Below are 23,142 nucleotides of genomic sequence, written 5' to 3'. Positions count from 1 at the left end.
GAATTACAAAATTACCAATATTAGTCATTAGACTTGGTATCAAATTAACTGGACCTAAAATAAAAAAGAACTGGGCTTTCATTTCCAGTATTATTATTGACTAGAAATTCAAAACAGTTCTCATATTTTGAAGTAAGCACACTTAAATGGCTTGCTAAGAGCACTTTTAAAAAAGCACACTTTTTAACATGGTAAAATGTCAAGAGAAATGCTGAGGCCAAAAATGAAGTGAAAACAGGAATCCAGAGAGACAAGTAACCAACAATGTGGCCAGCAAAATACAGAAAAAGTGATAATCCCCAGTGGCCTTGAAATTCCATTTAAACAGCAACAGAGACTACAGAAGACAGGAAAGAAAGCCCAGGGCCCAATTCAAGAGAAGAAATTTGAGGTCACAAAGCTAGGACATTCTGTGTATCAACAGTCTGTACTTTTTTTATTGCTGAATAGTGTTCCATCATATGGATGTATCACAGTTTGCTTAGCCACCTAGCTATTGCAGAAAATTTTGGTTGTTGCCAGTTTTCAGCTATTAGAAATAAAGCTTTTATGACCTTTCATGTATAGGTTTTCTGGATAAAGATAAATTTTCATTTCTGTGGGATAAGTGTTCAAGAATGAGATAGCTGGATTGTATGGTAAGTGTATGATTATTATTTTTTTAAAAGAAACTGCCAACTGTTTCCCAGACTGCTGTACCACTTCATATTCACACTAGTATTGTCTAAGAGATCTAGTTTCTTTGCATCCTTGCCAGCATTTGGTATTGTCTCTATTTTTTATTTTAGCTGTTCTAACAGATGTATATCTCTTCAGGGTCTTAATCTGCATTTCCCCAATGGTTAGTGATGTTGAACATCTTTATACGTGCTCATTTGCCATCCATTTATCCTTTTCTGTGAACTGACTGTTCATGTCTTTTGCCTGTTTTCTAATTGGATTGTTTGATTTTCTACTACTGAGTTTTGAAAGAAGTCTTTATTTATTCAAGATATGAGTCCTTTGTCAGATATATTTGTAAATATATTTTAAAGGATAAATTGTGGTATATTCAGGTTTGTACATACTTCCTCTCAGTCTATAGCATATCTTTTTTATCCACTTAATAGGGCCCTCTACAGCAAAAGTTCTTAATTTTGATTAAATATAATTTATTGATGTTTTCTTTTAGGGATCATACTTTTGGTATTATGTCTAAAAACTCTTCAGCAAGCCCTAAATCCCAAAGATTTTCTATGTTTCTCTCTAAAAGTTTCATAATTTAATGTTTTATATTTATATCTGTGATTCATTTCAAGTTAATTTTTGTATTAGGTGTGAGGTTTAGGTATAGGTCCATTCTTTGTGTAGGGATATCCAATTGCTCTAGCAGTATCTGTTGAAAAGACCATCCTTCTATTGAACTGCTTTTGCATCTTTGTCAAAAATCAGTTGTTCATACTTGAGGATCCATTTCTAGGTTCTCTATTCCATTAAGTAAGCAATAAACCTTTTCTTTCCCTCTTAGTGGGTGTTTGCGGTCATCAACCTTGACATCAAACTGAGTAGTGGAGATTGATGTCACCCTCTGTGGGGCAAACACAAAATAGTTATCTTATTTTTTGGTTAAAATTTCCATTTGGTTCTTTTTTATATCTTCTACTTGTTTATTAAGACTTTCTATTTCATTCTTGAGAAGTTCTATTTCTTCATCTGTTTCAGGCCTATCTGTAACTGCTTGCCAAAGCATTTTTATAATAGCTACTTTAACATGCTTATCATATAGTTCCAACATCTGGGTCATCTTGCTGTTGGCTTCTGTTGACTGTCTTTTTTCACTCAAGTTGAGGTTTCCCTAGGTTCTTGGTATAATGAGTGATTTTTAGTTGTATCTTGGATATTTTGGGAATTGTGTTTCAAGACTCTGGATCTTATTTAAATCTTCTGTTTTAGCAGGCCTCCTCTGATCCCACATGGTGGGGCAAGGAGGCACCACTTCATGTTGCCAGCTGAGGAGAGAAGTCTAGTCTCTGCTGACACCCTGCTTGGAGAGGGGCACCTCATTACTGTTTGGTCGGGCTCCCCAAAGGCCTCTGCTGATACCACCCTGGTGGAGAGATCAAGCATGGCCTTGTTTCTGCTCCTCATTTGGCCTCCATCGAGAGGGGTTAGGAGCCTTTATAGATATGGGAGGTGATGAAAGTCCTCAACTCTGTACTTGGCCTCTGAAATCACCCTGGTAGGAAGGGAAAGGGCCATCTCTTTACTGCTACATGGGGATGGATGTCCAGCTCCCTTTGTGCCCTCCAATTACATGGATGGGAGGGAGTCTTTACCATTGGCTCCTCACTGATGGGTTGGGGGGGCGGGCAGGGATGGAGTGCTTCCTCCTAGCAGGTAAGAGTGAAAGTCTAGGTTCCCCAGCAGGTCTTCACTGATGGGGGTAGAGGTAGGGTTATAATTTTTTCCACGGGTTGGCTAGAATAGGGCACTTATTGTACAACAGTCTTCTGTCTTGTTGGGTTATCCCTTTCCTGGTATTTTGATTAGAAAGAGCAGGATTTTACTGGGGGCTCTTATTGTCTGACCTACTGGCATTTCCAAATTGCAGGTTTCTTCAGCATTCAGGCCAGGATATACGAGGCAGAATGAAAATCCAAAGAACTCACCAACCTTGTTGTTTCTCAAGTCCTGAGATCCCTAGCTGGCCTGTCTTCTCTCTATTTTTCAGAGTCCTCTTATTGTTTTATTATCAATTTATATTAATATAGTCCCTATCATAATCCCACAGGGTTTTTTGTTAAAATTGACAAGCTGATTCTAAATTCATTTTGAAGAACAAAGAACCAAGAATACCGAAGAGACTCTTGAAGAACAACAAAATGGGGCACTTGCTCTATTATAAATCAAGACTACTATAAAATAACTGTAATGAGACAGCATGATATAGATAAATATACTGATGGAACAGAAGAAAAAGTCTAGAGACATATCCACAAGTATATGCAAATTTGATTAACAAAGGTGGCACTGTTGGAACACAGTGGCAAAAAATGAGAAACTTACATTATATGCAAAAATCAATGCCAGACAAACGTGAAAAGCAAAACAGTAAAACAGATAATGCAGAAAAGGATAACAAGGAAGCTATTATAAGAAAATATCTAAGTTGGAGAAGGTAAAAAATTATTATACAGAACACAAAAAGTGCTATTCATACACGAAAAAATGAGATAAATTTGACCACATTAGAATTAAGATGTTCTGCTCCTCAAAAGACTCCATTAAGAAGACCAAAAAGGGGGGCCGGCCTGGTAATGCAGTGGTTAAGTTCACACATTCCACTTCGGTGGCCCAGGGTTCACCGGTTTGGATCCCAGGTGCGGACACAGCACCGCTTGTCAAGCCATGCTGTGCTAGGCATCCCAAATATAAAATACAGGAAGATGGGCACAAAGGTTAGCTCAGGGCTGGTCTTCCTCAGCAAAAAGTGGAGGATTGGCAGCAGATGTTGGCTCAGGGCTAATCCTCAAAAAAAAAAAAAAAAAAAAGAAAAGAAAAAGAGCGAAAAGGCACAGCATGGAGTAGGGTAAGATATCTGCAGTGTATATAACCAACAAAGGGTTCATAAATAAGAACTGCAAATGAATGAGAAAAATACAGACAACTTATTTTTAAAATGGGCAAAGACTCGAAGAAGTAATTTACTAAAGAATTCCAGAGCCAGCCCTGATGGCCTAGGGGATAAAGTTTGGCACACTCTGCTTTGGCAGCCTGGGTTCAGTTCCAGGGTGCAGAACCACACCACTTGTCTGTCAGTAGCCATGCTGTGGTGGTAGCTCACATAGAAGAACTAGAAGGACTTACAACTAGAATATACAACTATTTACAGGGCTTTGGAGAGGAAAAGAAATAAAAAATAGGAAAAGAAAATTGGCAACTTCTCAGAGAAGGGAAACAATAGAAAGAATAAACAAATGGGACTTCATCAGATTAAAGAGCTTCTTCAAGGCAAATGAAAACAGGATTGAAACAAAAAAACAACCCACTAACTGGGAAAAAAGTATTTGCAAGTCATATATCTGACAAAGGCTTAATATCCTTAATATATAAAGAACTCTCGCAACTCAACCACAAAACATCAAACAACCCAATCAAAAAATGGGCTGGAGACATGAACAGACATTTCTCCAAAGAAGATATACGGATGGCCAATAGGCACATGAAAAGATTCTCATCATCGCTGATCATCAGGGAAATGCAAATCAAAACTACACTAAGATATCACCTTACACCCGTTAGAATGACAAAAATATCTAAAACTAATAGCAACAAATGTTGGAGAGGTTGCGGAGAAAAAGGAACCCTCATACACTGCTGGTGGGAATGCAAACTGGTGCAGCCACTATGGAAAACAGTATGGAGATTCCTCAAAAAACTAAAAATAGAACTACCATACGATCCAGCCATCCCACTACTGGGTATTTATCCAAAGAGCCTGAAGTCAGCAATCCCAAAAGTCCTGTGCACCCCAATGTTTATTGCAGCACTGTTTACAATAGCCAAGACGTGGAAGCAACCTAAGTGCCCATCAACAGACGAATGGATAAAGAAGATGTGGTACATATATACAATGGAATACTACTCAGCTGCAAAACAGAACAAAATCATTCCATTTGCAATAACATGGATGGACCTTGAGAGAATTATGTTAAGTGAAATAAGCCAGCAAGAGAAAGATAATCTGTGTATGACTCCACTCATATGAGGAATTTAAAACTATGGACCAAGAACAGTTTAGTGGATACCAGGGGAAAGGTGGGGTGGGGGGTGGGCACAAAGGGTGAAGTGGTGCACCTACAACATGACTGACAATCATTAATGTACAATTGAAATTTCACAAGATTGTAACCTATCAACAACTCATTAAAAAAAAAAAAGTTAAAAAAAAATGAAAATTGGCAACAGATGTTAGCTCAGGGTGAATTTTTCCCAGCAAAAAAAATAATTCCAAATGGTCATTGATTACAAGAAAGTACTGAACACCTTATTAGCAATCACAGAAGAGCAAATTAAACCCACAACAATATACCTCAACATACATACAAGGTGGCTGAAACGAGAAAGACTAACATATCAAGTGTTGATGAGGAGCAGTAAAAATCTTCACAGTTTGCTAGTGGGTGCAACAAATTGGTACAACACTTTGGAAAATAGCATTATCAACTAAAATCTCAGAAACACATCACCTATGGCGCAGTAATTCCACCCCTAGGTATTTCATTACAGAAATGCCCCCACTTGCAATAGAAGACATGAAGAAGAATATTCATTACAAAACTATTTGCAAGAAATCCAAAGTGAAGACCCCAAAATTCAGCAGTAGAATGGATAAAATGTGGTATATTTAGACAATGAAATATTATATATAATAATGAAAATGAATGAACTCCACATAATTTTGAGCAAAATAAGCCAGTCCCAAAAAAGACATACTGTGTAGATTCCATAAAGTTAAAAATAGCCAAAATTAACCATGTTAAGAGAGATAAAATTATAAAGAAAAAGAGATGAGTGAGGAAATTAAAGATAATGGTTATCTTTGGGGTTAGTGAGAAGTTCTAATATTTTCCAAATACACTTGCTACAGTTTGGTCAACATTTATTTCCTATGCACACTGTCAACAATGTGCATAGATCTATCCAAAGTAGTTTATACTGCATTCTCTTATTATATGAATGGAATTATGAGTTACTTTTATTTACAAACTCATTAAGCTGCACATAAATGACTGCAACAAAAAAATTCCCAACCAAATCACATGTGGCAAAAGAAGAGATTTGTACAAAATCTATTTATCACCCAATCAATCAATCAGCAGGCAGTGAGCATATAATTCTTCATCTGAACTTACTCTGGTGGTATCTAAAATAGACTTTTCTCATCCTTGAACTTTACCCTCCAAAATTCTGGCCAGATCTCAAAAGATAAACACTTTTAGATTTGATTTTAAAAGAACCCTATAGGTTAATTCAAAGACAATCTGATTTTTTTTTACAACAAAATAAAATGATCTTTCACGTTTTTCACTGATTTATGCTGAATAGGTAAACCTTTTGGTGACATGATGTAACAGTGGTAAGAATTATTAAACAAGTTGTTTTGGAACATTAATTTTTTGAGATTTAAAATACATTGGGGCATTAGGTAGAAATCAGAAGTTTAAAGACTTAGTTAGACTGAAATAACTTTATCATCGTGAAAGCTAACATAAAAGCACAAGTTTCTTCACTTGGTATATTTCATTACCTACAAACAATAACAAGCTTATTATCACCTTTATTTTTTTTGCTGAGATATAAATACCTTAAGATTTATACTTAAGAGAATAATAGCTCTTTTTATTTTCTTCTATGCAAAAGATTATAACAAACTGGTAAATGAAAATTAAAAAGTGAGTATTTTCACTGCATACTTCAAAGAAAACAATTTTTTAAGGATTCAAATTAAATCAATAGCAACAAAAATTGATTTAAGTTATGAAGCATAAGATAAAAACAGCTTGTAATTAAGCAAAATTGTGTCATATACCTTTGGGGTCTTGCCATCTATATTTGAATATATTTGTACTATTTCTTTTTGTTGTATTTGGCTGTCTTGCATTTGGTCACTTTCCTTCTGGTCTCTTCCATCTTCTATAGGACTTATTTTCTGGGATGTTTCTACAATAATAGTTCCCACATTTTGAGAGGTCTGTGTTTCAGAATCACTGCTTTTGGAAAAAAGAGGAGACACAAAATCCAAGAAGAAGAGTTGTTAAATGTACCTCTTTTAAGTTCAAGACCAAATAATATTATAGTACATATTGCATATAAAGCTGGAAGTTTAATTTGAGCATTTACTGGTTCTTAATGTTAAGAGAAAATTAGTCTAAACATATTTTAAATTATAAAATCTCATCAAGAAATTAGATTGTCTTCTATAAAATGCCTATTGGCATCACTTCTATAGTATTTTTCTAAGTGTTAACTCAGGAAGCACATATTTTAACACTTCCAGGGTTGGAGCACTCACTACTCTCCGAGCCAGAGCAGAAAGGTTTAACATTTCTAAACAGAAAAGTTTCTCTTAGTCTGGGACAAAATTTGAATCTCTGAGGCTTTCACTCATTGAGGCCAGTTCCATCTGTTATGGCCATTCATCATTCAATAAAATACTTGTTAAGCACCAACTATGCGTCAGACACTTTTCCGGACACAAGAGATAAAGCAGTAAGTGAATAAAGTAGATAAAAACCGCTGCCCTCACGTACCTTTCATCCTTGTGGGGTCAGGGGAGAGGTAACAAATGAGAAGAATAAGTAATTAAAACATATAGTATGTTAATAGTTTGTGATAATGAGAAAAAATAAAGCAAGGAAGGAAGATTAGAAGTGTTGAGGTTGAGTAGAACATACAAGTAAGTCCAATTCCTTTTCCATGTAAATGATCTTTCAACTATTTGGACACAGTTATACGATGCTTGAGACATCTCTAAGAAAAGCATCCTCAGCTTGTTCAAATATTCCTAATATGTATGCTTGTGAGATGTTTTCCCACCCTGGTCACTCTTGAATGTGCTCCAGCTTATCTTGATGGAGCATTATGTCCAGAATTCAATTTCATATAAGTATACTATGAGAAGTACTTAGTAGAACTCCTGTAGATGCAGATTAAAATTGTGTAAGCTTTTCTGCCAAGTACATTGCACTGTAGACTCACACAGGATTTAACAAAATCTCCTAAAATATTTTTACATACACTATTGCAAAGTCTCATATTTTTCCCATTGCATAATTGAGCAATTGGCATTTCATAGCCAAGTAAAGGACCCTGTGGTCTTTTGTATTCCTATATCTTTCCAGTCTACTAAGATCCTTGGGGATTCTCAGCGTACTTTGTAAAGTATTTTCCACCCCTTTCAATGTCATATTATTAACAAATTTGATAAACATGCTTTGTTGAAATTCTGCTTTTCTTCTTTAAGGTATCAACAACTCCTCCTGATTATCACCCATCACAAAACGAGCACTGATAAAGGCAATTCTTATATCAGGGCCCACAAAATGTGGCTGCCCCACGGGCCTGGCCCATGTCAGAAATCTAAACCTAAGTCAGCTGCACTTAAGGGAAACACCTCACTTTCAAGGAAATCTAACATATGCCAATCACAATCCTGCAACTCAGCTTTAACTAGTTTACCTTACCCTAGAAAGTAAACCTGCTGCCTTATTGGGAAATCTTGACCTTCTAGCCAATTATACCGTTTCCATGTTGCCTCTTCTAAGGCTCTATAAAACTCCCACTTATCCAAAATCCCCAGGCAAGAGTAGTCCACTGTTAGGAACTGTACTCCCCCAACCCATAGACTGTTTTCCCTTGAATAAAGGACTTCAAACTCATTACTAAATTGTATTATTTTTGTCATTTGACAGTGTGCTCTTGTAATAATACTCAACTATGGGAAAATATTAATAAGGTAATAATTATATGATATAGTATTTTATATACATATATAATGGATAAAGTTCAATTTTTCTCAGTATCTAAGTAAATTTCTTATATTTCAGACTATGAAGAGCTAAAAGAAATAGAATGTTCTGAAGTCCTGAAGCTCCACTGTGGGATTTCTAATTGTTTGAGAATTCTTTGCAGCTGAGTGATTCCTGAAAATGTTCTGTCAGGCAGGAAATGTAATACTTAATCCTCACAGTGTAAAATCAAGTTCCACTTCTAAATAACTTAAATGACAATCTTATGTTTTAAGATAGATTGTGTGATACATCTCCCAAAATATGTGACCTTCTGCACACGCACTAATATGATGAAATTAGCAAAGAGTGTATTACTTAACTTTCATGTATTTATTCATACACATATATGAAGGGGAGCAGAATATGTGACCCCAAAATATGCCACTTTGGCATGCAGATTATTTTGAGCTAAAGGTAATCAAAACCCAGCAGATTCAGGAAAAGCTCTTTACCTCCCACCTCAACTGCCTAAATTTATACTGAAAAGGGGGCCTCTACCAGGAAGAGAGCTATTACCAGAGATACCTTTTTACCTAAGAAACATCTGGATATCAGGGCAATTTTTGTTTTCCAAACACCTCCTCTGCCTTCCTGTGAATAGTCTTCCTTCCCTTTGTCTCCCCAGACCCAAAACTCTTTCCTTAGTTCAGGATGTTATATAAGCTTCAATTACCTGGCTGCCTTTTGAGCCTCCTATCTTTGGGATTCCTGTACATACAAAATTAAATTTGTTTTTCTCTTGTTAATCTGTTTTATGTCAATTTAATTATTAGACCAGCCAAAGAACCTAAAATGGAAGAAGGGAAAATTTTTCCTCCTCAACACATACTCACACAAGAGTAAACTGCACCACTATATTATGAAGAGTGTGGTAGTACCAACTGGCTGATATGTAATTAGTAGCTGAAACTAGAATTTCCTTGAAGACACAGATAAATGCTTAGTGGGTTTTAAGCTAAGTAGGATTTTATCTCTAATTGCTTTTGAGAACAGGGAAGAAAACCTTAGAAGAGTTAACAAAGAAATGGGAACACAGATTTGGTCCTTCTTCTTTACCGTCATAAATTTGTTTCTGAGTTTTTTTACTTGACTGAAGACAAGGGGCTTGACCCAATGATCATTTAAAACATTGGTTCCCAAACTTGTCTGCATATTAGAATCAGCTGGAGAGCTTCGAAAACTACTGAAGCTTGTATACCACTCCAGAACTTATGATTTAATTGTTCTGTGGTGTGGCCTAAGGTTTGGATTTTAACGGTGATTCTAATACACAAACAAGTTTGAGAACTGCATTTTAAGATAAGTTTCAGTTCTATGTCAGTTATTAAGAAAACTATCCAGGGACATCCCAAATGTAAAGCAGACCACTACTGGGGATTTAAAAAACAAAAAAAGTCCTGTGAAAATAAAAGGAAATACATGCTATTATAAAAACAAAACAGAATTATGGAAAATTGTTCACTTTGTCTGTTAGTTATTCTGGCAGCATTGAACTTCCCTGTTTTTTATACAAAGAGGTGTTCTTTCTACATACATAAAAAGGTACAAAAAGAGGTGTTCTACTACGCATTTGTCTCTGTGATTTTACTGATGTGCTTCAAGTACATATACGAATGTATAGCCAGGGGTAAGGGAAAGAAATACTATAGATGTTTAGTATTCTCCTGTTGCTATTCACTAGGGGTTATATAACTTAAGACCAGGAATTTATAGAGCTTTAACTTTAAAGAACTAATTTTTAACCACCATTCAATTAAAGTTGGTACAATGACTTTGCATAATACATACATGAAATAATTAGTGAAGATGGTTCTTAATTTATAGGATGTTAAACAGCTTGTAGACATCTGGTAACAAGCTGAAATGGGTCATTCAAAATTTATCTAACTAAATTAAGGGGGAAAAATGTTTCTCCTCCCAGGTTGGCATGTCACAAGATAACTAAACCGACTTAGTAGGCTTGCCTGGGAATCCTTAGCTGTCAGTGGTGAATATGCAAAGGGCCAGCAAATTAAATCAACCTGCCAAACTGTCAATTTCAAGCCTCATGACTGCATGAAAATAGCATCACTGGAAGAAATCAAGCATTGCCTTTTTTTGGGTTTCCTGGCATCTATTCAAATACTCATGCAGTTGTGGCTAATTTTGCATGCAAATTTCAGTCAATAAGCTCAGAACAAGACCTCCCAAGATATTTCAAAGGATCTGACAGTATTTTTTCTGAATACCAAATCGACAGTAGTTGAAATTCAATCTCCATTTGCTGGTACTTTACATATGCACAGTGTCCCCACCACAGAGCTAAGTTAATGAGAGCCTTACCTGCTTTCACTCACATCCTCCCAGCCGTCCTTGTTGAGGTTCTCAAACACATTGCTCATAACCTTGATGGAGTGATTGAGAACAGTGTGGTAACGACCCACAGGGCACTTTTTCTTGGCAGCTTTAAGTTTAACCTTGGTAGTGGTTGTCTTACAATCGTATTGTCCAGATCTCATCTTCGTGGTGGTCATCTCAGATTTCACTTTGTCTGCTGAATGCTGCAGTTTCTCCATTGAATTCATCAGCTCTTCATTTTCATTTCTCAACCCATTAGCTTCTGCCACTTGTCTCCTCAGGGAAGTGACTTCTCTCTCCAGCTCACTGATTTTTACTTGAAGTTCAGTTTTGTCTTTTTCTACATCTTTACTCTCATTTTGTAGCTGTTCTAGCTCTTTTTCTCTGGCCCCTGCATCTTCTTGCTGCTGTCTTACGAGGGATTTCAGGAAATCATTTTCTTTTATTAATTTTTTATTCCCTTCTTTTAATTTTCTCGACCTTTTCTCAAAAGATTTTACCCTATTTTCCAATTCAATGACCTAAACAGAAGAATTTAATTTATTCTTTTAAAAGTCCAAAATCATAATTTACTGTATTTTCATTATCACTTCTAACTATGAAAATAAAATTACATTTAGCAGAAGGACAAAATAAATCTAAAGTACTTAATTTCTAAATAATTCCAAGGTGGTGTAGATAAATACATTCTAAAATGCCATAATACATCTGTTGAATAAAGGACAGATGGTAAAAGAAGTTAAAATTCTACACAAAGTGACACAGAACTAAGTATGCTAATAAATTTTGCAGACTTTTCTGAGATCCTAAGTGCTTTGGATATATAGTCTATTGTGAAAAAAATATTTGCAGAGAAAAACAACTTATACAAAAAGTCTAAAAATAGGTACATAGAGAAACTTTATTAATAAAACAATATTTTTCTTCAATATTTTACAATCATATGAAACACTGATGACCTAAACACAAAATAATCTACCAAGGCTGCTTTTCTCTAAATTAGAAAAATGTAACTTCAGTAGTCACGAGGTCCTTAGTCTATGCAACCCAGGAACATTTTACAAAAAAAAAAAGTCTAAAACTTTAAATTATAATTATTTCAAGTTTCCATATGAATTAAAATTTTTCCATTTATTTCAATAAACAATGTTCATGTTGTAGGACACAGAAATGTCAACATAAAATTCCTGACCTTAAGAAATTTAAAAAAATATTTGGAAAGAAAGATGTGCATAAATCAATCTAATAAACAGTAGGATCTAAGTGCCATAGGTCTGGGCAAAAAGGAAAGAGCAATTAACTCTAAATCATGAGTACAAAAATTTCAAGGAAGAGTGGATTTTTATTTAAATCTTGAAAAATATATAAGCACTACTGTTTGTAAAGTCCATTTTACCATTTATAAAATAGTTTCATAGACATGATCTTTTCTGATCATCTCAAAAACATGTAAGGTAAGTAGAGCTAATAATTATTTTCCCAGAACAGGAAATGGGGCTCTGAAAACTTAAATAATACATAGAAGTAAACTTTTCCTGCTTTGAACTGGAATTCAATTCAGGATTTTGTGCCCCTCCCACTATTCTACAAACCATATGGGGAAGAAGAGTTACCTGATATATATATATGAAAATGAATAAAGAACTGAAACTAAGAAAGAGCTGGAGTCAAGCAAGAAACCTAAATGACTGAAAAACTATATGGACTCATATTTACTTTTAAAACATAATTCTTCAGGGGCCGGCCCGGTGGCGCAGCGGTTAAGTGCGCACATTCCGCTTCAGCGGCCTGGGGTTCGTCGGTTGGGATCCCGGGTGCAGACATGGCACCGCTTGGCAAGCCATGCTGTGGCAGGTGTCCCCCATATAAAGTAGAGAGAAAGATGGGCATGGATGTTAGCTCAGGGCCAGGCCTCCTCAGCAAAAAGAGGAGGATTAGTGGCAGATGTTAGCTCAGGGCTAATCTTCATCAAAAAAACAAAAAAAAGAAACATAAAATATTTTAGCATGTTAGATTCCAGAGTGGAATGAGTAAAATAGATTTTATTTTTTTAAACGTATTTTGTGCAATACGCAATTATACCTTTTAAAAAAATATTGACAGTGGTGACATAAAAGTATAATTAGATATAAAAGTATAATTAGAAGAAGCAGTGTGGTCTAGCAGAAATTGAATTTTGGTCTGAACTGGATCTCACTGCCAGCTCTGGTTGCTTTAACTTTGTAAAATATTTTAACTTATTTTACTTTTAGTTTCCTCATCTGTGAAATGGGACTAGTAGTAACACATATCTTGCTGTTTATACATATTAAATATAATCATACACTATAATTCCTGGCAGACAGTAAGTTCTAAACAATTTATAATCATCATCATCATCATCTTGGTTATTATTAATCCTAACAGCTACTTAATAAAATTCCTTGAACTGAAATACAATAACTTGCACTAAATATCGCTGAATTAGCCACTAAATTAACTTTATACTTTTGATTACAATATAACATGTTACAAGCAAATGTAGCAAATACACATCTTAAATTTGAGATGTCAATTCTGGAAATTAGCATTATTTTTTCTTTTGACTAAAGTCCATTTAAGTTTGAGTACAATTCATGAAAATTTTACATACTGATGGAAAAACGTCGTTTAAACTCTGATATGTTTAAGATGTTTAAAGTCTGTTAACTGCCTAAAGTGAATCTATGTTTTATCAAGAGAGATGGTCAGAATTATTTGCATTTAAGTTTAAAATGGAGGACAAATAACAAAACAGAGACACTGCTTCTAAAGACTTTTAAAAGGGAAAGACCATAGCATATATTAAAGTGTTATTCAAAGCATACTCTAAAAACGGTTGTTAAACTGACCTTAAGCCCGTAAAAACAAAGGAAAATTTGAATATATATTTGAGAATGAAAGTCAGGGGAATCGTTAAAGGCGTTTGCTTTGTGTGCTGTAAATCAGCTCAAGTTCATACTCTTCCTCCAGTAATGAACATTTAAATAATTTACCAAAATGACGGCTCCTTTCAAAGCTGAAATAAAACACTTGACGTTGTGAAGTGTCTGTATTACTTTCCTATGGCTGCCGTAACACAGTACCACAGGCTGGGTGGCTTAAACCCCAGTAACTTCATTTTAACTTAATCAGTTCTTTAAAGACTCCATCTCCAAACACAGTCACACTCTGAGACACTGCCGATTAGGACTTAGACATAATTTTGGGAGGGGACACAATTCATCCCATAGTAGTGTGAAATGTTAATACATTATTTAAAAAATAATCTCATGTTTCATTTCTACTGTGTAAACAAATACTGTTTTCAGGTTGTTACTAGCTTTTAAAGCTATCTTGAATGAGATTCATATGCATCCCTTTAAAATAAGGAAACTCAAAGAAAGGGGTTAAACCATGAAACACAATTACATGAGGTTAATATAAAAAACAGTGACAAATCAGTATGCTAATTTGATATGTGATCCAATGAAAATAATTCCTGTTGGCTTTTCAAGACTTAAAATGGATTTCTGGATCCACTATGGCAGTAGTCATTTATGGCAGTTGGAATGAAATAACGGGTTTCTTTAGGGTTTCTATCCTAAGGCAGTAGGTAGTAGTTTAGTATTATATACAAATAGAAATAAAAATTGTACAAAACCTGGCAAACAAAAATACTGTTCTGAAACAAAGAAGCTAGTATAAACTGTATGACATTCTAGGTGGTAGTGCATACATGACTTCAATCACTCATTCTACCTTAAGATAAATGAATGTGAGCATTTCGTGTTCTGTATGTTATTACGTTAACCTGCTATGTGCTATTCAGCAATAATGAGATGACAGCCTTTGTTACCCGACCATATGGCAGGTATTAGAAGTATTAGGGAATTCCATCATCAGCTGTAAATCACTAGATTTCCTACAAGTCAATTCACAGATGTAAGAAATATAAGAAGCCACATTAATATTTTTATTTATATATTTGTGCATTTCTAGCTTTATCTAAGTATCCAGTATAGCCAAATGACAACCTGCTACAAGAATAAATCTATTTAAAGAATATTTTCTTCCTAACAATAACAAAAGGTGCTAAAATGAAACCAAGCCCACCCAACTGGACTTGATAAAAATGTATTTATATACAAAAATATGAATTAAGTATAAAATTATAAATGTTAAGATTTTTAAACAAAGTTTTACTATTAATAATTGGCATGATATAAAGTGACTATAGGGTTTACACAGGTTGTACTATTAAAACAGGGAGAACTATACTAAATCATATGGGCATAAATTTTTATCTAAAATGAGCTGACTCATGTATATTTTCAAGTTAAAAAAACAAAATTATAAACACATTACCATTTTACTGTGGTGAAGATATAACTATGCTGTTTTGTTAGTTCAAATTTTGTAAATCTGTATGCTCGTTGAAGTGTAACAAGAGTCTCATCAGGTCCCATTTTAAAGTCTAAACCGTTGTTATAACTAATAAGCACATATAATATAAATTTTGATAATTTCTATTGTCATTTTCTTCATTTCATCTTAGAAAATATTTTCAATCTATGTCAACAGAAGCACAAGTGTTTCCACATTTATTTCACTAACATTGATTTTTTTTATCCCATTCTGGCAAGTCAATGATTTTGAATTATGAATTTAAATTAAGGATTCACACAAGGTTTAAGTTCATGAGTCCTAGCTTTAAAATACAATCCTTTATGTTAAAATTCAGATTTAACTTGCTCAGCTCAATATCTTAAAGATTAGACTACCTTCTGTAATGTCTGCTCCAACATTTCTTTCTCATTCTTCTCTGGAGTACTCTTCTTGACCCCATCATCTTCACCATATCTAAAGAGTTGTTCTAGTAGAGAATAAATAATATATTACAGTACCTCGTATATTGCTGAAATTCTGTCCTGTCATTTTAAGGAAAAGCATTCTATAGTTTCTCAAATATGAATAATCTAGTCTATTTTATTGTCAAGTATTTGGCTAGTAAGTGAATGGTGACCTTTTTCAAGGCTTTCAGTCACATAATTATGTATCTTTGTAGTGTCACTTTTTTTTGCAGTGTAAGATTTTCAAAAGTACAACAGATCTGCAGGTTAACAATGCCGCACTTTTATTCCTATTTTCATTCTTTTGTAGGCTGTTCCGTCTTTGCCTTAAAAGCAGAATTCATTGCCTTCTTATCTACACAGTCACTACCAGTTTTGTTCTCTGAATCTTGTTCCCTGCCAGGAGGATCAGAGCGATTGCTGCACAAAGCAAACAGTGACAGGATCCGGGTGGACTGAAACTCTAACACCCCTACCAGCACCTATTTTTCAAGTAAAAGATCATGCATTGGGTAGAGTAAACTGTAAAAATCACATTTCCAGAAAAACTGTGACTTTATAACAAATGGAAACCCAGGTAATGAGTGAAGTCGTTTCTACATATCATTCCTACACTGGCCATGTTTGACTACAAAACCTTTTCAAACAAGCAAAAATGTGCACACGACATATCAACAATAAAGAAAAAAGATAAGCATAAGACTACAGTTAATATTATTAAAATTGAAATACATTAAAATGTATAAATAATTTTTTCTTATGAGATAAATTACTGTGACAAATTTAATATTTTCTTACTGAATTATTTTTGGGATATAATATTTCTGGAAAAATCAAAAAAGGGGACAAAAAGAATACATACAGCTAAAAGGATACATATCTGTGTTAGACTGGATGATTTTGCTTTAAAGTATGCTTGGCTGCTGTAGGTCAGTGGAAAACTTTGATTTATCAACAAAGGAAAAAGAAAACAATATTATTCTCTGTAGAGTAGAAATCCTCTTGGTATAAACAGTGACTAACAAGTTTGTTAGAGTGAATTAGGCATTTCTTTTGTCTTTGAAACATGACATATCCAATTAAAACTTCTGTACTCATGAAATAAATAGAACACTATCCTAAGGATAATAAAAGCTAGAATAGGTAGAATTTGCCACCTCGGGAATATGTACCTTTCCTTGATAATAATCTATTGGTTCCCAAGTTTCTCTTTCTAGTCCCCTAACACCATGGTGCTGAATTCATTTACAACACTTTTTCAGCAATATAGAAATAATATGCAAATACAATTCATCTGTTCTAGTCATTTAAATATCTGCCATAGTTCTAAGTGAAATATTTACTCTTAAAAATAAGAAAACAGTTCTATACACAAAAAGCATAGACTGTTAAAAAGATCCAAATAACTCCAATAACATAAATGCTCAAGACTGATTTAAAAATGAACCTGATTGCTGCTTTTGTGCTCCTGGGTGTGTGTAAGGTCCACTGCTGGACTGGTTGACCATCTTCCCTTGTGGTTTTCTGCTGAAAACTTTGTTTTTCACCTTGACAGGTTTTATAAAGAATACTCGAGTAGCTCAGCCCAGGCCACGGAGAGGAAAAAGGACCCAACTCCCTGCCCCTTGATTCTCTTCCCATTCAAGGAGCTCAGGATTTCGGAAATGAACCAAAAGGACCCAGTTAGAAATATCTTTGTCCTATGGTAGATGTGTGAGCACATGCTTCACCTTACTGGAGATTTATTTTTAATATTTTAGTTTCAAATGCTTTACTTTTATTTTTACTACTATAAAAATTCACTACATTCTTTCTTAGGAGTTTCTTCTCTCTGCATTTTTTCTTCTCAACTTTTAACTTTGCACATTCATAGTTGTTTAAACATTCTATCTTCTACATTTTTTTCTCTTCTCTTAATTCTCTTGGATTATGTTAACAAATTAAACTCTTCTGCAACTTTTTCTCCTCCTTTTAGATTCTCTCTTTTAGCTATTCTAACAAATTACTTTTTAAAAATCTATTATCTTTATGAAGGGTTGAAGAATATGACACCCCAGAATATGTCACTTTGGTGTATTGATTATTTTGAGCCATAGGTACTTGAAAAACAGCAAATGCAAAGAGGAGCTTTCTCTGAACTCTCCTTATCTAACTAAAGACCTGCCAAAAGGAACTCAAGTGTCATTATCCCCCCAACTAAAGTTCCATCAACCAGGGAAGATTAACTCATCACAGGAAAGGAGACTAGAAGTCCACACTATACCCAGACAAATGTTATCACAAACCATCATACCTCTCATCTGTTCTTCCATGGGCCCATTCATCTTCCCTAAAATCATCTACTCTCCCCTAAGAGGTCTACATCCCTTCCCCTCTTTCCCTATTAAGATAGCATGTAATCCAGAACTCTAAAGGCCACCTTTTTGAGTTACTCATTTTCCCCTGGGCATCTTCCATGTGTACATGACGTATACATGTTAATAAACTTCTGTTTTTCTTTGGATAATCTGTCTTTTATTACAGGAGTTTCAGCTAAGAACTCAGAAGGGTAGAAAGAAAATTATTTTTCCTCTCCTACAATTTTTTCTTTTTTACTGATCTTAATATGATGCTTCCTGCACAAACTTTCTTAAAGATCTATTTGTGATTGTATTAACTAGAGAGATAAAGAAAGGGGAATAGGTATCAACTTGTGTTTTGGCAATTTCCTAAAGAATATTACTATTTTGATTTCACTTTCAGAAAAAGGAAAATAAGAGTCATAGTGAGTAGGTTTTACTTTAGAAGGTACTTGCCATACAATAAGAAATATATATTTGGTCTTTGTTCCTGGATCCCAACACAGAGTTTCTAAAACCCTTGGAATCTCTTGAGTGATGTGGTGAGGGGAATATCTTTCGTTATTCATAACAAGCCCCTTTCAACAATACCTGAGTTTACACTAATAAGGTGACTCTTGATGGGCCCCTAGATAGTTTCAGGATTGGAGTTGGTTGCCAGAGAAACCAATCATGCGATTAGAGGGTTGGACCTTTCAGCCCCACCATCAGGACCTCAAAGGAAAGGAGACGGGCTGGAGATTGAGTTCAATTACCAATGGCCAATGATTTAATCAACCATGCCTATGTAATGAAGCCTCTATAAAAACCCCTAAACAGTGGGGTTCAGAGAGCTTCCAGACTGGTGAACATATCAAGGTGCTGGGAAGGTGACACCCTAGAGATGGCATGGAGGCCCTGAGTCTCTTCCCCCATACTTGCCCCATGCATCTCTTCCATTTGGCTGTTCTTGATTTATACCCTTTATAATAAACCAGTAATAGTAAGTAAAGTGCTTTCTTGAATTGTGTGAGCTTTTCTAGCAAATAATCTGAACCCGAGGAGAGGGTTGTGGGAACACTCAATTCATAGCTGGTTGGTCAGTAATACAGGTGGCAACCTGAGACTCGCAATTGGCATCTGAAGTGGGTGCAGTCCTGTGGGATTGAGCCCTTAGCCTGTGGGGTCTGTGCTAACTCTGGGTTGTTAGTGTAAGAACTGAATTGTAGGATACCAAGTTAGTATCCAGAATATCAGAGAATTACTTGTCAGGTGGAGTTAAAAAATTCACACATCTGGTATCAGAAGAGCTGTGAGTAAAAACTCCTAATATCATTTTGGATAAATAAACTGAAATAAATATGTAATATTCAACAAGACTTGCCATGAAAAAAATTTTGTGTATTAAACATTGTCTCCTTAGGCAAGGTAAAAGCAGATCAGCCAACTATACTTAGAACCCATCTTCTCTGAAACGTAACCTTAAACTAATGAAAAATAAAGTCCCATTTCCAATGGGTAAACTGGAGAGCAAGAAATAAATCCTGTTTCTGATGCATAGCAAAGAATCTCAGTCAGTGGATGTGAGTGTAGTGCCTAGCATTTCTTTCTTGAGACTCAACCCATCCCCTTTGACTTTACATAGACAGGAGCCTTGAGAGGAATCCATGCAATCAGATAACTTTGAAAGAGAAGTAACCCATTTTTGTCACAAGCCACAACTATTCTGAGAAGGAGGTTTCTACAAAGAGAAGTGGGAGAACAGGAGAATAGATAGGAGTTTTTTTGTATCTTCTTCATTGTCAACTACACTCAATAAATAGTCTTCTTTGCCTTAAACATAAAATGTCTTTGGGGCCGGCCCCATGGCCGAGTGGTTAAGTTCGCGCGCTCTGCTGCAGGCGGACCAGTGTTTCCTCGGTTCGAATCCTGGGCTCGGACACGGCACCACTCATCGAGCCATGCTGAGGCTGCGTCCCACATGCCACAACTAGAAGGACCCACCACTAAGAATATACAGCTATGTACCAGGGGGCTTTGGGGAGGAAAAGGAAAAAAAAAAACCTATAAAAAAAATAAAATGTCTTTACTCAAGTGTCCTCAATTCTGTTAATTCATGTGGGTGGGTTAGGGAGATTTTAATACACTATCTTTAATTCCTCTAACTAGCTAGGAACGATGTATAACACCCTCTTATTACTATTAAGCTATTCTTTCAACTCATAATTTTTAAATATTTTAAACAGTTTATTTTCTATGTTCAAGTGTTTTATTACATTTTAATTATTATTTTTACATTTAAATGAATTAGCCATGTGAAATTTAACATTTTAATTTGTGTTTCTGGTTTCAAGCATATTTCATGTTACAAAATATTTGTTTTAATTTACTTTTGTTTCAATTGATTTTAATATTTTCCCATATTCCTAATATTAATCCTTTTGCTTCTTTTAAAAATTATTTCTTAATCTTAAAACTCCTATTTTTAATCTTTTATTAGTTATTTTATATATATATTTTTTAATAGTGACAGGAGATTTTCACATATTGAGGGATATGGCATAACTATCCAGCTTCAAAACTGATCAGCTTAAACTAAAGAAGTTTGAATTACAGCCTATCAAACATACATTGTACATCTGCTTTAACCAAGAAAGTAAAGAATGCAGTCTCTTAAGATAAGAATGCAGCATACTTCCCCTCCTACACCCTATTGGTAACATGGGTATTACTCCCTCTCCTGATGTCAGGGTCACGTCAATCTGCTAATTTGTAACTGAATACCTCTTTGAGACTTTGATGAATATGTATCTGAGCATGTTTAATGTATGTTCTTTGTTCTAAAAAGGTATAAGACTGTACTAAAAACCAAGTTTCTCTGGAACGCTTTCTTCCTTTCTGGAAAAGACCTTCCCGGGTTATAACACTCACGCTGGATCAAATAAAACTCACCTTATCTCTCTTATCTATAGAATGGTTATGGGTTATTTTGCATTGACAATAGCAACTACAAGGAAGCATGATCTTAAGCATTATAGCAGCAACCAAAAGATTACACACACACACACACACACATACACACACACATAAAGAACTGCAGGGGAGCAGAATTTGCCACCATAAAATGTGTCTCTTTGGCATGAAGATTATTTTAGGCTGATTATTTTTAAGAAATAAAGGATTCAGGAAGTTTTTATTTTTATCTCCCCCTTACCTGCCTAAAAGAATTTAGATAGAGGACGTAGTCCAGGAAGAGAACTATCACTGTAGATAACTACAGTATAATATGAACTAAGTGTAGTCGACAAGGAGGAACCTAGCAAAATCTGTTAAAATTTCTCTCTGTGTCCCATTGTTTCTGCATGGACCAGCAAAGATTTGCTTACCAAACATCTGCTCTTTTCATCTTCATGTGAACTGTCTTTCTTCCCTTTGAAGTCCCAGATCCCTAACCCCTTCTTAGCTCAGGACAGACACAAGCCTCAACTGCCTGACTGTCTTTGTCTTATGGAGCGCCTGTATGTATGAAATTAAATTTGATTTTCTCCTGTTAATCTGTCCCATGTCAATTTAATTCTTAGAACAGTCTGAAGAGCTTAGAAAGGTAGAGGAAAATTGTTTTCCTCGCTGACAGTGTACATTTTATATGTACAAATATATAGAATACATTGAGGACACAGAAGAGAAAGAAGATAAAGGTATAGGAGGGCAGAAGATGCCACGCCAAAATATGCCTCTTCGGTATAAGGATTATTTTGAGCATATTATTTTCAGAAACAGCACACATAGGAAAAGCTCTGTAAACAAAGAAGTTACCCTTCTGCAAGGGTAATTTATAAAGTAAATCTCCATTTGTAAGGGTATCTCCCTCTCTGTACCAGGAATAGAGGGATGCCTAAAATACAACAAACTCTTATCAATGGAGAAGGCACTGAGTTAAATCAGCATAATAAACCATACTCTCTTTTATCCTACATTTTCCTGGTCACCTTCTCATAACTGATCTCCTCCACATCCTTCTTTTTTTGTTTCAGCTGAAGATGGTATTTAAGCCCAAATTCTAAGCTATCTCCTTAGGGTACTCATTTCCCTGGGTATCTCCCATGTATAGGTGAGATATACATGCTAATAAGTTTGTTTTTCTCCTGTTAATCTGTCTTTTGTTACAGGGGCCCCAGCCAAAAATTTAGAAAGGTAGAAGGAAAATTATTTTCCCCTCCCTTTCAAATGCTTCCAATAGGAGGTTAATCCAGTCATTAAAGATGAGTAAGTCTTTTTCAGATGGAACTGACAAAGAAAGGAAAAGAGTACTACACATAACTGTCCAAAAGTAATCAATGGTAAAGCACATTTGGGGTTTTATTTTGCTGATTTTCCTATTCCAGGATGTAAAAATAAGGCTAAACATATGAAAGATAAGGCTAAAGAGGTCAGCAAGGGCTAGATTACAGTGGGATAATGGAATGCAGTCTTCATCCCGTATCAGTAGGAAGTCACTAAATAAGAAAGTAGTAAGAGATCAAAAAGTCTGCACATTAACATACCAAGAACAGAGCCAGAAGGAACCCTCTTATGCTGGATCAGACAGCAATTATACGTGGTATAAAACAAAATTGCACTCTGACTCTCCCCTTCTTTATAAAATGTACTGCAAAGGTTTAGAAACTTTTTGTTTATCCTCTTTAAATTTTTAGGTGCTTAAGTATAGTCTCAATATTTTAATGAATATGTAATTAAATTATGGCCATAAAGAATTACTTAATGTTAATTATTCTAAGAAGTAAGTGATATTTTGATAATTTTACTTCTTTTGAAGAATTTTTGGCTTCATTTGAAAAAACCTGAATGTGTTGAAAGTTTTCCCTTGACTCACCCATGAGTTAAAGCAGGATGACCATATCTCAAGGCCTGATTTTTCGGTCAGGTTCTTTTGGTATGCATCTGCCCACAATCTTGTCTTAATAGTAAGTAAACTTGAGATACTTGCCAGAAATTCTAAGTTCAATCTGTATGCTACCCAACTATTATGAAAGTACCAGTGTTTGGGGTTTTTTAAAGTAATATTTATTAAAGCTAACCTGAAAT

The 23,142-nt window shown here is 35.0% G+C and overlaps 1 protein-coding gene across 13 annotated transcripts in view; it reads right to left on the bottom strand.

The window, feature by feature from the left end:
* The window catches only part of CNTLN (centlein), a 332,812-nt gene that overhangs the window by 117,811 nt on the left and 191,859 nt on the right, over positions 1–23,142 (bottom strand). For 11 of the 13 annotated variants that reach the window (XR_011497243.1, XM_070495470.1, XM_070495472.1 and 8 more), the window contains 3 exons: positions 15,671–15,762; positions 10,875–11,410; positions 6,572–6,752 (listed from right to left, as the gene is read on the bottom strand). Coding sequence is in view for 12 of the 13 variants with exons in the window: in XM_070495470.1 (XP_070351571.1) it covers positions 6,572–6,752; positions 10,875–11,410; positions 15,671–15,762 (809 nt within the window). In the remaining variant the exon portion in view is untranslated. The remainder of the gene's footprint in view (positions 1–6,571; positions 6,753–10,874; positions 11,411–15,670; positions 15,763–23,142) is intronic. The other 2 variants (XM_070495461.1, XM_070495466.1) reach the window with 1 other exon arrangement.

This window comes from Equus asinus, chromosome 23 (assembly GCF_041296235.1).
Source record: "Equus asinus isolate D_3611 breed Donkey chromosome 23, EquAss-T2T_v2, whole genome shotgun sequence".
Lineage (NCBI taxonomy): Eukaryota > Metazoa > Chordata > Mammalia > Perissodactyla > Equidae > Equus > Equus asinus.
The sequence above is the reverse complement of the archived record's forward strand: the minus strand, read 5'-3'. Positions and strand labels throughout refer to the sequence as shown.